At 38.8% G+C, this 17,218-nt stretch overlaps 1 protein-coding gene across 2 annotated transcripts in view; it reads left to right on the forward strand.

Annotated features, from left to right (window-relative positions):
- The window catches only part of MCTS1 (malignant T-cell-amplified sequence 1 homolog), a 126,903-nt gene extending 109,968 nt beyond the window's left edge, over positions 1 to 16,935 (forward strand). For both annotated transcript variants that reach the window (XM_089088920.1, XM_089088919.1), the window contains exon 6: positions 16,809 to 16,935. In XM_089088920.1, coding sequence (XP_088945046.1) covers positions 16,809 to 16,890 — 82 coding nt within the window. In that variant the 3' untranslated portion in view covers positions 16,891 to 16,935. The remainder of the gene's footprint in view (positions 1 to 16,808) is intronic.
- The last annotated feature ends 283 nt before the right edge of the window (positions 16,936 to 17,218 follow it).

Here is a 17,218-nt window from a genome sequence, read left to right on the forward strand (position 1 = left end):
TCACCGTCACAAGTAACCGCATTTGCTAGCTTTCGCAGTCACAAGTAATTACAGTTACAAATAGTCAAGTTGCAAGTAGTCGCATTAGCAGATATAAATAGTCACCGTCGTAGACATAAGGAGTCGTAATTGCAATTAATCCCAAGCAGTCATAGTCGCAGTCACAAGTTGTCGCAGTTTCAGTCTAAGTAGTAGTAGTAATAGTGGTTCTGAAATCATAAATTTATTACCCTTAACCTCTCCTAAGGTATTGTAGATATACCTCTTTGATATCCTGGATACACAGAGTGGACACAGTCGCGGTCTCAAGTAGTCCTAGTTGAAGTTGCAAGTAGTCCAAAATAGTCATAGCCGTAGCCGCAAGTATTTGTAGTTGTAGCCACAGGAGTAGTAGCAACATGGTCCTGAAAGTGTAAGATTAATACCCTTAGCCACTCCTGGGATATTGCAGATACACCCGAAGTTTCAACTTTCGAAGTTCAGCATTCCCCGAAGTTCCAGCTTAATACCCTTAGCCTTTTCAAATACACCCAGAATCAAACATTGCCCCTTTTTGTAATGATAAATCTTGCATATAAAAAAGAGCAAAGTGCATAATTTACGATTCTTGCCCTGGGGGCTTCGGGGGCATTGCATCCAGGAGGCATAGATACTATGCCTATTTTACTATTTTTAACAAAATCGCTTTTTCAATATTTTGACCAGTGTTGAGTGGTGGGAGCATCTAAAAAGGACAAGGGGCTGGTTGCCCTCCGATTACTCCTGAACGTACCCGGAACGTTTCAAAAACTCTCAGCCGTTGCTTAGATATCGTTGATACGCTCTTTTTTACATCTATTATGCGCACAATGTGTTTTGATTGTGTTTGACCGCGCAACTGGGATCTTACAGGGAATGCATTGTAACGCAACTTAAGGGGCGAACGGTGTCCACGTACAAAAAGCATACAATTCAACTTGGATAATAAGTGGATCCAGAAATGAACGGGTTTTAAAGGGATCGACGTTCATTTAATAAGACAGTGTTTTCATGTCTCTCTGTTAAGGGTTGTTTCGCTGATTAATTTCTGGGTTACCGATTCTGATTTTTTTTTTTTTTTAAGAAAATAAAAAGTTGATTATGCCACTAGATTACTTAATCTAGTGGCAAGAATCTGTAATATTTTAGCAGGAATCTAACATTTAGCAAAGTCTTACAGATGACTAGTTGTCATCAAGAATGTGTGGTTTGACTAGTAAGAAGGGAGTAAGAATTGGTTGAAGTTTTCAAATGAATAAATTGGAACCAATGTTTCTATGCAAAATGCCGTGTACCTTGACGAAGGAAAGTAAAAAGTATGAGTCAGAGATTATTTTAAATAAACTGGCAATTTTAAGAAGTGAGGTTATTTTGATTGAGGAAAATTTTATTCGCGGGGAAGATTTTTCTGTGGGGAACCGTCTGAGGAGGAATTAGCTGACACAATAAATACTTGAGCAGCTAAAAGAAACTTTCGTTAAAAGCCAAATTTGAAACTTAATTTTTCATTGGGTTTGCCCTACTCGTTAAAAAGTGAAATATTTTCTCAGAAACAAAGCCGTATCCAGAGGTGGTTTAACCCCTCTGAAATTTTTGTCAGACTCGTAAAAACTCAACGAAAATATATATAAACAAATTTTTGATGTTCCCCCCCCCCCCCCCCCCAAAAAAAAACAGATACTGTCTTGGTTAGAAGTCATGCAATTAATTTTATTTGCCCCTCGATCAGTGGCGTATTTTTGTCAGAATCCTGGGGGGGGGGCGAGGGTAAAGTTGGAGCCAATTTTGCCAAATCAAATGAAATTGACAGTGAAAATTGAAAAATGATCCATATGTTACCATAAAGGCAAAGATATACTAAAGAAAACTGCCTATCTGTCGGGATACTTGAATTATGCAGGCTTATCTTAGTTTGGACAAGATTTTTTGCAGAAACTAAATTTCACCCGGGCGGGAAAACTGAGGTCTGGGGGGGGGGGAATTGGGTCTAGAGGGAGCAGTTGCCTCTCCTGTTCCATAGCAAATTACACCCCTGCCCTCGATCCGTTAAGAAATGGCTCGCAGATTTTGATAATTTGTGGTACTTTGTAAGCACCATAATTACTTTTAAAGCCTTGACTAAGACCTGGGCTGTATTTTCTTCTTTCGTGACAGAAGCAATTGTACTCCTTACAAAATCATGCGTCGTTTTTATGCATGAAGGGGTTAGAAAATTCTTAAAGATGGGGCTTTCCTTATATCTTTTGGTCCATACTGACCTTCAAAATAAAAGAAACTTTTGTTAATTTTGAAGAAATTCTTTCCACGGTTTTAGCATAATCTAGACAGGAAAATTTCAATGACAAGGACAGCTAAGAAGCGTAAATTTATATCCAATATACAGTAATAATATATGAATGAAATAGGAAAAAATATGTCCGACAGAAAATATTTCATCTCGATAAAAATAAACTGTTTTCGTGCTCAAGAACACAATGTGGCCTGGATACTTTAAATTTTGTTTAAAAAATAATATTTATGTTCGTCGAAATTCAGAGGGTGGATTTTGCGCTAATTTTGCTTTAGTATCAGCATTTAAGGCTACTAAACAATAACACGACGGTAGATAAGTTATTTAAAACTTTATTGTGATGAAGCGAAGTGTCGGAATGGACGGCTGTAAAAAGCTAGGACCACTTTATTTTTATTTGACACAAGTTTTGGTACTGGTGCAATAGATGGTCACTTCTAATAAGTCAAGTTTGGTTAATGCTAATGAGACAAAATAAAATAGGATAAATATATAATGGTTTAGAAACAAATTGTGGCTATATATTTGCACATTAGGGGGAGGGTGGGGGTAAAGCATAGCATATATTAAATACGTAACCTAACATAGGCATCTCCCCCCCCTAAACCCCCAAAATGACAGTTTAAATATCGTAAATGCAATGAAAACTACTCTGAACATTCTATTTCAAGAAACCACCATTAAGAAATAACCGGTCTCTCAGGTTTTGTCTGTCGTTAGTATATAAAAGCAACCATCTAATGCACTAGCACCCAAGTTTTTGTATCTTCACACCTTGTCGCATTTGTATGAATTTATTGTCTTCGTTTATTATTATGGCTCTTGTATTAGAAAGAAATATTTATAATCAGTAGGTAAAAGGTGGGCATGTACGATCAGTGCTTCCACTATCTCCGAATTTTTTGGGCTTCCCCATATTTCCGAGAAAGGAAATTCGGTTCTTTGAAATACCTACGAAAATTTATGTTCGTAAATACATCAAAGTTAAGGCGAGATACAGATAATTAATTTTTGTTACCGTTAATTTTCTGGGATGTTTTAGAGAACCCAATTTCCTTTAGGGGAAATTCGGAGAAACCCCGAAAAACTTGGGGATAGTGGCAGCCCTGTGCATGATTCTATTCAGTGTTAAAGCTCAATTGACTCTTAATTCCAAGATTTTGTTTTGACTTTAAAGTTAAGTTAAGCTGACTTTAAGAAGGGATTTTTTTTGTATGTTCGATAGTAGAATGCTTATATTGAATTCTATGGCCCCTCCGTACCAAACAGGTTTTTCTGGTAGTCCTATTCTACAGGGGCATTACACCTTTCAAAGAGATTTAACAACTTTATAGTTAAAGGTATATACATGTTTTTTTTTTGTTTTTTTTTAACATATTTTGAATTCTACGACGCCTCCGTACCAAACAGGTTTTTCTAGTAGTCCTATTCTACAGGTCATCACACTCTTTGCCGAGAGGACTGAGAATAACTTGATTGGTGATTAGGATTTGAATAAAAGGAATAGTTTTCTGTACAATTAATATTAGTAAGAGACTTTAATTCAAAGAGAATAGTTTTTTATTTGCAAGTATATTAGTGGAGAAAAAAAATTAGTGGTGCATATACATTAATGGAGATTAATGATGGAACTGACAGCAGCAGCAGCAACGATATACGAGTACCTAATTTAGCTGGGGAAATAACTGCTGGCTGTAGACTATGTCTTGAATGGGACACTATGTATGCTAGATACGTGATATCATTAAGCAAATTTAAGCAGGAGGAGTAGCTATGTTTTGCTGGAAAAGTAAATATTCTCCATATAAATAAACTTCGATCAGCATTAGATGTCCTATCGAAATATATTGATGAGAACAAAATGCATCAGTGAATATTATTATTGTAATTATGATCAATAAAACTGTTTCTAAATCAATGGTATTTGTTTTCTTTCTATAGTAGACTAGCGTATATTTTCTAGAGTAGAAAAAGAAATTCTGGTTAGTCTGAAGTTGATCGTGAGAGAGTTAGGACTCTAAAAAATGGATGGATTCGAGAAAGATCGAATCATGAGGAATCTAGTTCTTATGGAAAAACGTTTAGTTCTAGACGATGATTTTCTAGAGTTGTCTATTCAAAGGAAGATATTTTCTCGAGGAATGCTTTTCGATATAATGAAAACTGATTCTCCATCATTAGACTATTGTATGAATCTTCTATATCGTGGTCCAAATGCATTTACACAATTTATTGATATATTGATCACGACACGACAAAAGGATATTGTGGATATGCTTTTAAACATTAGTTTAAAAATTTAGGACTTTTTTTTCATAAGAAAGATGGTGCTCAAGGATGATTTACTCCTCTCTCTCTCTCTCAGACAATTTTTTTTTTGTTGCTAGCTCAGTTTCATTGTGGTAGTGAGAGTGTCAACACATGACAAAATGTTCCATACATATCCGTTATGTATGTACTCACTGGGCAGCTGGTCATCATGTGAGACTTGCACAATGATTGAGGATTATCATAACAAGTGTAGATTATGCAACCCGTGTAAATTGCATAGAGGATATGCTGTACAAATTAAAGGTTGTAATTCCTGTCTTGAAGAGGTGTGCGACTCTCATCCTAGAGGTTACCTATGCTCCAATTGTCATTATGATAAATGTAAGCAGTGGGAGAGTACATATCCCGGTATGATTGGAAAGAATCCTAACCGTGATTTTAGTTTATTGGTACGATATTGGTATCGTCGTGGTTTTAGATTGTTCTGGGAGGAGGAACCAGGTCAACGATTCAACTGTTGGAACAACAAGAGAAAATGGTTTCTACGTCATCGTTGTGAAGACACTGGGTGTTATGATTATAAACCCACTGATTTTTATTTGGCTGTGACGGAATGTGATTCGACACTTGAGGACACTGTTAGTGAAATTGCTTCAAATAGGCAAATTGAAACATGTGAATTCTATAGAATGAATGAGAATAGTGTCATTGACTAAACAAAGAGATATAAAAAGAGTGAAGTCACACTCTACTGTAGAAAAAGTGACCCTGACATTGCACTACATCAGGATCAGTACACTGTGAATTAAGATAATCTACCTGCACTAGTTGTTGTCGACAAATACCTAGTAGTAGTGGATGAAATCTAAAGAGTAGAAAAGTTGTTTTATCACGTATATAAATTTTTTTTTTATTAATAAACAATTTCACATACATCTTTGTAACATTTTATTATTAGGACAATAAAACCAATCTTAAAAAACCTTTCTATTAGATTCAACCAAAGAACTTCGTTAGATCGAGGTTAATAAACGCATACATCGATAAGCTGCTTTCAGGAGTGGCAGCGGAATCGGAGCTGAAACAAGAGTAGCGCAAGACCGCAGCATACTTTAATCGCTCCATCATGCTCAAGACGTCGATTTTTAATATTGGTCTTCCCCCTGCTGTTAGTCCATTTGCTAAGGTACGGTGCGTAAAATTTATATGATAGGCCAAAAGGATCAAAAAATTCAATATTCTTCGCTGTTTGAAAGATGCATAGCCAATAACCGGTCTTCAAAGTCGATGGACTGCTATTAACAATGATTAGGGTATTGTTAACACTTGGAATTTTTTCAATGAAGTCCGAGGGTATGCAATAGGACTTGTACTGGGACATGTATGGATCCATACTAAATACGTTGATTATTTGGTTTGTGTTCATGGTGCTAGGTCTACTAGAACACTGCCGTCGGGCGTGACTTCCCAATAAGTTTCAAATTGACTCAGTGATACTAGCGTGATACTCTCGGCCAGATCATCGGCAAATTCACAATCTACAAATATATTACCAGTTCATACTAGGGTCATATCTTGAATGACTGAAAAGTCCAAAAAAATAACCCCATTATTTTTTGAAAATATCGACTCAGTTACTCAATTTTCAAATAGTTTAGAGTCATGATCTAGGGATTGCATTGTCAACTAGTACAGATTTATATATGATTTTTTGTCAAACGATAGAGTCTACAGTGGACTACCATTAACTTTGCACACAAGGCTAGATAGACCTAAAAAATTAAAATCATGAGTGGATTCAGTCCAGGATCCAACGGCACTAACACTCTTCACAAAGGCCAAAGCCAATTTTGATGGGATTTCTCCATTGATAAATGATGAATCGGTATAGCTACGAGAGCCGGTGGCAATTTGACGTTGATTGGTGATAGTATGGGGGGACAAGAAGTTAAATGTTGTTACAATTGGCTCTTAGCTTTTCCACTGCCAATGCAACAGAGCTCATAACTTGTTGTTTTCGGACGTGGAGAATTGTCGATGTGATAATGGAATTTGCATCGGGTGCTGCAGGAAGTGTTTTTCTCAAAATGAAATTCGATGGGGCCATCTGTAACTTTATGTCAATCTTGACATTGGGGGGTAGCCATTGGGATATGTTGAATATCTCATGATTTAATTTTCCAACTAGATGATACTCCTGGGTCACTGCAGTAGTAAACTCATCGTCAGTATCAACACCTGTTCTATATTCATAGCCCAATGATTGTCCTCTCATCTCCTTGTACTCCTTTGGCGTCATCATCATAAATTGTATTTAAATTACATAGTTGGATAAATTATTGATATTGCTCACCAATCTTCCATTAATGAATAACTTTATTTGTTTGAATAGATTGTGTAGAATATAGTGTTTATAGGAGAGACCATTGCCAGCATTTGGAGTTGTATAATCTGACCTTTTGTTCACCACAACATTTAAATCAATAAATGTTGACGACAAATCAAGGAAAGAGTCTTTATTGGAAAATAATTTGAAGTGGATGTTGCCTGAGATGAGTTGTTAGGGGTTAAATTTTTCATAGTAGCCATACTTGAGACTGACATCATAATTTTTAGGATTGAATAAATTCAATTAGGAACTGATTGATGGATGTGATTCCTTGTGGGGTAGATAAGTCATCTTAAGAGAAGACCCACCCGCCCAGAGTCTCCGGCAGGTGACCCAAAAATTTAAAAAACACACAGAGACGACAGACACAAAGAGACGAATCACACACAGAGAGGACAAACACACAGAAACGACACATAGAGACGACACATACACAAAGACGATACACACACACAGAGTCAACACACACAGAGAGATGAGACACACACAGAAATGACAAACACACATAGAGACGACACACACACAGAGACGTCACACACACACACAGATACGAAACACACATAGAGACAACACACACATAGAGACAACACACACACAGAGACAACATCCACACAGAGACGACAAACACACACACAGAGACGACACAATCAAAGTGACGACTTACACATAGAGACGACACACACACAGAGACGACAAACATAGAGAGACGACACACACACAGAGACGACACACACACAGAGACGAAACACTCAAAGTGAAGACTTATACATAGAGACGACACACACACAGAGACGACAAACACACAGAGACGACAGACAAAAAGAGACGAATCACACACAGAGAGGACAAACACACAGACACGACACATGCACATAGACTAGACACACACACATAGTCAACACACACAGAGAGAAGATACACTAACAAATAAATGAAAAAACACACAGAGAGACGACCCAAACAAAGAGACGTCACACACACACATATTCGAAACAAACAGACATAAGACAAAAAAATAGACACAACACACACAGAGACAAAAACCACACAGAGACGACACACACACAGAGAGAATACACACACAAAGAAACGACTAACAAAAAGAGACGACATACATACAAAGACGACAAACACACAGAGACGACACACATAGAGAGACGACACACACACAGAGACGACAAACACACAGAGACGACACACATAGAGAGACGACACGCAAACAGAGACGACAAACACACAGAGACAACACACACACAGAGACGAAACACACAAAGCAACGACACACGCACAGAGATGACAAACACACAGAAACGCCACACACACACAGATACGACACACACATAGAGACGACACACACAGAGAGATGACACACACAGATACACCTTGAGACAATATTTGAGGGCACCCAACCGCCTAGAGTCTCCGGCTGGCCACCCAAAAATTTAAAAAAACACACAGACACGACAGACACAAAGAGACGAATCACACACAGAGAGGACAAACACACAGAAAAGACACATAGAGACGACATATACACAGAGACGATACACACACACAGAGTCAACACACACAGAGAGATGAGACAAACACACATAGAGACGACACACACAAAGAGACGTCACACACACACACAGATACGAAACACACATAGAGACAACGCACACACACACAGAGACAACATCCACACAGAGACAACAAACACACACACAGAGACGACACACTCAAAGTGACGACTTACCCATAGAGACGACACACACACAGAGACGACAAACACACAGAGAGACGACACACACACAGAGACGACACACTCAAAGAGACGACTTATACAGAGAGACAACATACACACAGAGATGACACACACACAGAGACGGCATAAAAAAAGAGACGACTCACACACAGAGAGGACAAACACACATAACCGACACATAGAGACGACACTTGCACAGAGACGAGACACACACACAGAGTCAACACACACACAGAGAGACTAGACACGCACACAGAAATGACAAAACACACATAGAGACGACACACACACAGAGACGACACACACACACAGAAACGACACACACAAAGAGACGACAAACACATAGATACAACACACACACACACAGACACACGATACACACAGAGACGACACACACACACAGAGACGACACACTCAAAGTGACGACTTACACATAGAGACAACACACACACAGAGACGACAAACACACAGAGACGACACGCAAACAGAGACGACAAACACACAGAGACAACACACACACAGATACTAAACACACAAAGCGACGACACACTCACAGAGATTACAAACACACAGAGAGTACACACACACACAGAGAGTACACTCACACACACAGAGGACAAACACACAGATACAAAACACCCACAGAGACGACACACACACACAGAGTCCACTCATACACACAGAGGACGAACACACAGAGACGACAGACACAAAGAGACGAATCACACACAGAGAGGACAAACACACAGAAACGACACATAGAGACGACACATGCACAGAGACGATACACACACACAGAGTCAACACACACAGAGACGACAAGCACACAGAAACGACACACACACACACATACACAGAGACGACACACACATAGAGACAACACAGACACAGAGACGACACACACACAGAGACGACAACACAGAGAGAGACGACACGCACACAGAGACGACAAACACACAGAGAAAACACACACACACAGATACGAAACACCCACAGAGACGATACATGCACAGAGACGACACACACACAGAGAGGACAAACACACAGAGATGACAGACACAAAGAGACGAATCACTTGCCTTTCCTTGGCACCTTTCCAAACGAGCGGGGATTCCCCACTGATTCCTACACATTGCAAAAAAGTGACCAGCACGAAAACTCCACGTTTTCAACCAGACTGGTTTTTGACACGACACACAAACAGAGTCATAGTGAGAGAGATATCCAAAAGTTGGGTTAATCTAGGTTCACTTAGAGTGGCGCGCCACTCTAAGTGAACCTAGATTAACCCAACTTTTTGGATATATCTCTCACTATGACTCTGTTTGTGTGTCGTGTCAAAAAACAGTCTGGTTGAAAACGTGGATTTTTAGTGATGGTGACTTTTTTTACAATGTGTAGGAATCTGTGGGGAATCCCCGCTCGTTTGGAAAGGTGCCAAGGAAAGGCAAGTGATTCGTCTCTTTGTGTCTGTCGTCTCTGTGTGTTTGTCCTCTCTCTGTTCGAGTGGACTCTGTGTGTGTGTGTCGTCTCTGTGAATGTGTCGTCTCTGTGGGTGTTTCGTATCTGTGTGTGTGTGTTGTCTCTGTATGTTTGTCGTCTCTGCGTGCGCGTCGTCTCTCTATGTGGTGTCGTCTCTATATGTGTGTCGTATCTGTGTCTGTGGTGTCTCTCTGTGTGTGTCGTGTCTGTGTTTGTGTGTGTGTGTCATGTGTGTGTGATTGTAGTCTATGTATGTGTTTAATCTGTGTGTGTGTTTCGTCTCTGTGCATGTGTAGTCTCTATGTGTCTTTTCTGTGTGTTTTTAATCTCTGTGTGTGATTCGTCTCTTTGTGTCTGTCGTCTCTGTGTGTTTGTCCTCTGTGTGTGTGAGTGGACTCTGTGTGTGTGTGTCGTCTCTGTGGGTGTTTTGTATCTGTGTGTTTGTCCTCTGTGTGTGTGTGTGGACTCTGTGTGTGTGTGTCGTCTCTGTGTGTGTGTGTCGTTTCTGTGTGTTTGTCCACTCTGTGCGTGTATAGTCTCGGTTTGTTTGTAGTCTCTGTGTGTTTTTTTTATATGTGTGTTTGTAGTCTCTGTTTGAGTGTCGTCTCTCTGTGTGTGTCGTCTCTGTGTGTGTGTCTTCTCTTTGTGTTTGTCGTCTCTTTGTGTGTGTCGTCTCTGTGTGTGTGTCGTCTCTCTATCTGTGTCATCTCTGTGTGTTTGTCGTCTCTGTGTTTGTGTCGTCTATATGTGTAAGTCGTATCTTTGTGTGTGTGGACTCTGTGTGTGTGTGTGTCTTGTGGGTGTGGTTTTTTTCTGTGTGTGTGTGTGTGTTGTCTCTATGTGTGTGTCGTCTCTATGTGTGTTTCGTATCTGTATGTTTGTGTGTCGTCTCTTTGTGTGTGTGATATCTATGTGTGTTTTGTTATTTGTTTTTGCGTGTCTCGTCTCTCTGTGTGTGTGTGTTGACTCTGTGTGTGTATCGTCTCTGTGCATGTGTCGTCTCTATGTGTCGTTTCCGAGTGTTTGTCCTCTCTGTGTGTGAGTCGTCTCTTTTTGTCTGTCGTCTCTGTGTGTTTGTCGTCTGTGTGTGTGTGTCGTCTCTATGTATAAGTCGTCACTTTGAGTGTTTCGTCTCTGTGTGTGTCGTCTCTCTATGTGTGTCGTCTCTGTGTGTTTGTCGTCTCTGTGTGTGGGTCGTCTCTATGGGTAAGTCGTCACTTTGAGTGTGTCGTCTCTGTGTGTGTGTTTGTTGTCTCTGTGTGGATGTTGTCTGTGTGTGTATGTGCGTTGTCTCTATGTGTGTGTTGTCTCTCTGTGTGTTTAGTATCTGTGTGTGTGTGTGACGTCTCTTTGTGTGTGTCGTCTCTATGTGTGTTTGTCATTTCTGTGTGTGTGTCTCATCTCTCTGTGTGTGTTGACTGTGTGTGTGTATCGTCTCTGTGTATGTGTCGTCTCTATGTGTCGTTTCTGTGTGTTTGTCCTCTCTGTGTGTGATTCGTCTCTTTGTGTCTGTCTTCTCTGTGTGTTTTTTAAATTTTTGGGTCACCAGCCGGAGACTCTGGGCGGGTGGGTGCCCCCAAATATTGTCTCAATTTGTATCTGTGTGTCTGTCATCTCTATGTCTGTGTTGTCTATCTGTGTGTGTCGTCTATGTGTGTGTGTGTCGTGTCTGTGTGTTTGTACTCTCTGTGAGTGTGTCGTTTCTGTGTGTGTTTAGTCTATCTGTGTGTGTTGTCTCTGTATGTGTGTCGTCTCTGTTTGAGTGTCGTCTATCTGTGTGTTTGTCGTCTCTGTGTGTGTGTCGTCTCTATGTGTAAGTCGTCACTTTGAGTGTGTCGTCTCTGTGTGTGTGTCGTCTCTCTATCTGTGTCGTCTCTGCGTGTTTGCCGTCTCTGTGTGTGTGTCGTCTCTAGGTGTTAGTCGTCTCTTTGAGTGTGTCGTCTCTGTGTGGATGTTGTCTCTGTGTGTGTGTGTGGGTTTTAGAGTTTTTGGTCGTCTCTATGTGTGTTTCGTATCTGTGTGTGTGTGACATTTCCCTTGTGTGTGTCGCCTACCGTAGAGTTTTGTCTGTGCTGTTTGAGTGTCTATGATAGCTGTGTGTGTTGACACTGTGTGTGTGTATCGTCTATAGGCATGTGTCGTCTCTCTGTGTCATGTCTGTGTGTTTTTCCTCTCTTTGTGTGATTAGTCTCTTTTTGTATGTCGTCTCTGTGGGTTTGTAGTCTCTGTGTGTGTATGTCGTCTTTATTTATAATTAGTAAATATTAGTTTGTATTCTCTGTGTGTGTGTCGTCTCTCTATGTGTGTCGTCTCTGTGGGTGTGTCGTCTGTGTGTGTGTGTCGTCTCTCTGTGTCAGTCGTCACTTTGAGTGTGTCGTCTCTGTGTGTATGTTTGTCGTCTCTGTGTGTTTGTTGTCTCTGTGTGTGTGTGTGTTGTCTCTATGTGTGTGTTGTCTCTATGTGTGTTTCGTATCTGTGTGTGTGTGTGTGTGACGTCTCTTTGTGTGTGTCGTCTCTATGTATGTTTGTCATATCTGTGTGTGTGTCTCATCTCTCTGTGTGTGTTGACTCTGTGTTTGGATCGTCTCTGTGCGTGTGTCGTATCTATGTGTCGTTTCTGTGTGTTTGTCCTCTCTGTGTGGGATTCGTCTCTTTGTGTCTGTCGTCTCTGTGTGTTTTTTAAATTTTTGGGTCACCAGCCGGAGACTCTGGGCGGGTGGGTCTTCTCTTAAGATGACTTATCTCCCCCACAGGGAATCATATCCATCAATTAGTTCCTCATTGAATCTATTCAATGCTGAAAATGTTGATGTCTGTGTCAAGTATGGCTACTATGAAATATTTCACCCCCAACAACCCCACTCAGAAAATATACACTTTAAAATATTTTCCAATGAAGACTATTTCATTGATTTGTCGTCAACATGTATTGATTTAAATGTTGCGGTGAAAAAAAAGTCAGATAATACAACTCCAAATACCGGCGAGGGTCTCTCCTATGAAAACTGTATTCTACACAACCTATTCAAACAAATTAATGTATTTATTAATGGAACATTGGTGAGCACTAGCAAGAATTAATCCAACTATGCAAGCTACGGGCAGTTTTTAATGATGACACCAAAGACGCACAAGGAGATGAGAAGACAATAATTGAGCTATGAACATCAATCAGGTGTGGATTGTGATGATTTTTTGACTCTAGCTCTGATCCAGGAGTATCAGTTGGTTGGAAAGTTAAGTCACGAGATATTCAATATATCCCAATGGCTACCCCCCAATGTCAAGATTGACATAAAGTTACAGGTGGCCCCATCGAATTTCACTTTGAGAAAAATACTTCCTGCAGCACCCGATGCAAATTTCATTATCACATCGGCAATTCTCCACGTCCGAAAACAACAAGTTATGAGCTCTGTTGCATTGGCAGTGGAGAAGATAAGAGCCAATGGTAACAACATTAAACTTCTTGTCCCCCATACTATCACCAATCAACGTCACATTGCGACCGGCTCTCGTAGCTATAGCGATTCATCATTTATCAATGGAGAAATCCCATCAAAATTGGCTTTGGCCTTTGTGAAGAGTGGCAGTGCCTTTGGATCCTGGACTGAATCCCCCCATGATTTTAATTTTTTCGATCTATATAGCCTCGTGTGCAAAGTAAATGGTATTCCACTGTACACTCTATCATTTGACAAAAAATCTTATAGAACTCTGTACAAGTTGACCATGCAATCCCTAGATCATGACTCTCAACTATTTGAAAATGGATTAACAAATTCAATCTTTTCAAAAAATCATGGGGCTAATGTTTTAGATTTGTCAGGCATGCAAGATATGACCAGAGTACGAACAGGGAATGTACGTTTAGAGTGTACATTTGCCAATTCTCTGACTGAGAGTATCACGCTAATATCACTGAGTAAATTTGAAACCTATTGGGAAATCACACCCGACGGCAGTGTTCTACTAGACCTAGCACCATGAACACAAACCAAATAATCAACGTATTTACTATGGATCCATACATGTACCAGTACAAGTCCTATTGCATACCTTTGGACTTCATTGAAAAAATTCCAAGTGTTAACAATACCCTAATCATTGTTAATAGCAGTCCATCGACTTTGAAGACCGGTCATTGGTTATGCATCTTTCAAACAGCAAAGAATATTGAATTTTTTGATCCTCTTGGCCTATCGTATAAATTCTATGCTCCATACATCAGCAACTTTATTGAAAGCAGGGGGAAAAGCATTATTCAAAATCAACAAAGAGTACAGTATTTAACGACTATGACATGTGGCTTTCATGCACTACTCTTTTTCATGTTCAGATGTCGTGGCTACACCTGCAAGCAGTTTCTCGACATCTACGTTGACCTATCTCGATTGAACGACTTTCTAGTGGATAATAGACTTACAAGTGTATTTAACATTGATTTTAGTGCCCTGAGCATAAAATGTTCTAAAGATGTATTTGAAATTGTTTATTAATATAAAAAATTTTAAATACATGATAAAACAACTTTTCTACTCTTTAGATTTCATCCACTACTACTACTACGTATTTGTTGACAAAAAGTAACGTAAGTAGATTATCTGAATTAACAGTGTATTAATCTTGATTTAGTGTAATATTAGGGTCACATTTTTTACAGTAGAGTGTAACTTCACTCTTGTCAAATCTCTTTGTATAGTCAATGATACTATTCTCATTCATTCTATAGAATTCACATGTTTCAGTTTGCCTATTTGAAGCAATTTCACAAACAGTGTCCTCAAGTGTCGAATCACATTCCGTCACAGCAAAATAAAAATCAGTGGGTATATAATCATAACACCCAGTGTCTTCACAACGATGACGTAAAAACGATATTCTTTTGTTGTTCCAACAGTTGAATCGTTGACCCGGTTCCTCCTCCCAGAACAATCTAAAACCCCGACGAGACCAATCTCGTACCAGTAAACTAAAATCAAGGTCAGGATTCTTTCCAATCATACCGGGATATGTATTCTCACACTGATTAAATTTTTAATAATGGCAGTTAGAACATAGGTGACCTAGAGGAAGAGAGTCACAGACATCCTTCAGAAAGAAAGTAAAATTTTTAATTATTACAGCATACCCTCAAAGCACTTTACACGGGTTATACAATCTACACTTTTCATCATACTCATCAATTATTTTGCAAGTCTCACATGATGATCAACGGCTCTGTCTATACATACATAATGGACATGTATGGAATATTCTGTCATGTATTGACCCTCTCACCGCCAGAATAAAACTGAGCTAGCAACAAAAAACAATTGTCTGAGAGAGAGAGAGAGAGGAGTAAATCCTCCTTGAGCACAATCTTTACCAAGAAAAAAAAGTCCACAATTTTTAAACTAATGTTCAAAAGCATATCCACAATATCCTTTTGTTGTGTCGTAATCAATATATCAATAAACTATATAAAGGCCGTTGGACCACATTATCGAAGCTCCATGCAATAGTCTAATGATGGAGAATCAGTTTTCATTATATCGACAAGAATTCCTCGATAAAATATCTTCCTTTGAATAGACAAACCTAGAAAATTATCGTCTAGAACTAAACATTCGTCAATAATAACTAGATTCCTCATGATTTTAACTTTCTAAAAACTGTCCATTTTTTTTTAGTCATAACTTTCTCACCATCAACTTAAGACTGACCATAATTTCTTTTTTCTACTATATAAAATATATGCTAGTATACTATAGAAAGAAAAAAAAATACCATTGATTTAAAAACAGTTTTATTGATCACAATTACAATAATAATATTCACTGATGCATTTTGTTCTCATCAATATATTTCGATAGAACATCTAATGCTGACCGAAGTTTATTTATATGGAAAATATTTACTTTTCCAGCAAAACAAAGCTGCTCCTCCTGCTTAAATTTGCTTAATGATATCACGTATCTAGCATACATAGCGTCCCATTAAAGACATATTCTACAACCAGCATTTATTTCCACAGCTACATTAGGTACTCGTATATCGCTGCTGCTGCTGCTGTCGGTTCCACCATTAATCTCCAATAATATAAATGCACCATTCATTTTTTTTCTCCACTAATATCCTTTCAAATAAAAAAAAAATATTCTCTTTGAATTCAATTCTCTTACTAATATTAATTGTAAAGAAAACTAATCGTTTTATTAAAAGCCTAATCACCAATCATGTTATAATCGTTCCTCTTGGCAAAGGTGTACTGACCAGTAGAATAGAACTACCAGAAAAACCTGTTTGGTACGGGGGCGTTGTAGAATTCAATATATGGTAAAAAAAAACATGTATATACCTTGAACTATAAATTGCGTAAATCTCTTTGAAAGGTGTAATACCCCTGTAGAATAGGACTACCAGAAAAACCTGTTTGGTACGGAGGGGTCATAGAATTCAATATAAGCATTCTACTTTCGATGCCAAAATTATGTATAAAATTAATAAGAAGTGTTACTCCTAATGACTACAACTGCTGACATTATTGACTTTAGTGATTCAAACACTTTTCGAAAAAATCTGAAAGGCCCAAAAGTTTATTTGTACTATTGATTTCTTTTTCTTTTCAGACTAAAAATTAACAAAGGTATTGGCGTTGAAAACCTACATTATCTCAATGATGGTCTTTGGAATCTAAGGCCAGTGAAATAATTCGATTTTGTGATGGTATTTTGTAATATAAAGCAATTTTCTGCAGTTTTTTAAAGCTAATACAGGAACAAAAGCATTCATAGAAATTTTTATCCCGACAAAGTGACTTACGACTCGTTCTGGCTTATTGGGGGGGGGGCACTTGTAAATTGGCAACTGTACTCGTGGCAATCCTGGGTTCACGCAGCTGTGATATTTTTTTTTTTTTAAGTTTGACCGAATTTCACTTTGTGCTCTAAGTTGTGTGATTCTACAAGAAAATATTTTAGAGTTCGGATCAAAATTTTTTGCCGCAGCTTTGCGCTGCAGGAAGAAATTCAAAAAAACT

The sequence above is a fragment of the Artemia sp. Qi Xiang Cuo genome, chromosome 5 (assembly GCF_049724085.1).
Source record: "Artemia sp. Qi Xiang Cuo chromosome 5, ASM4972408v1, whole genome shotgun sequence".
NCBI lineage: Eukaryota > Metazoa > Arthropoda > Branchiopoda > Anostraca > Artemiidae > Artemia > Artemia sp. Qi Xiang Cuo.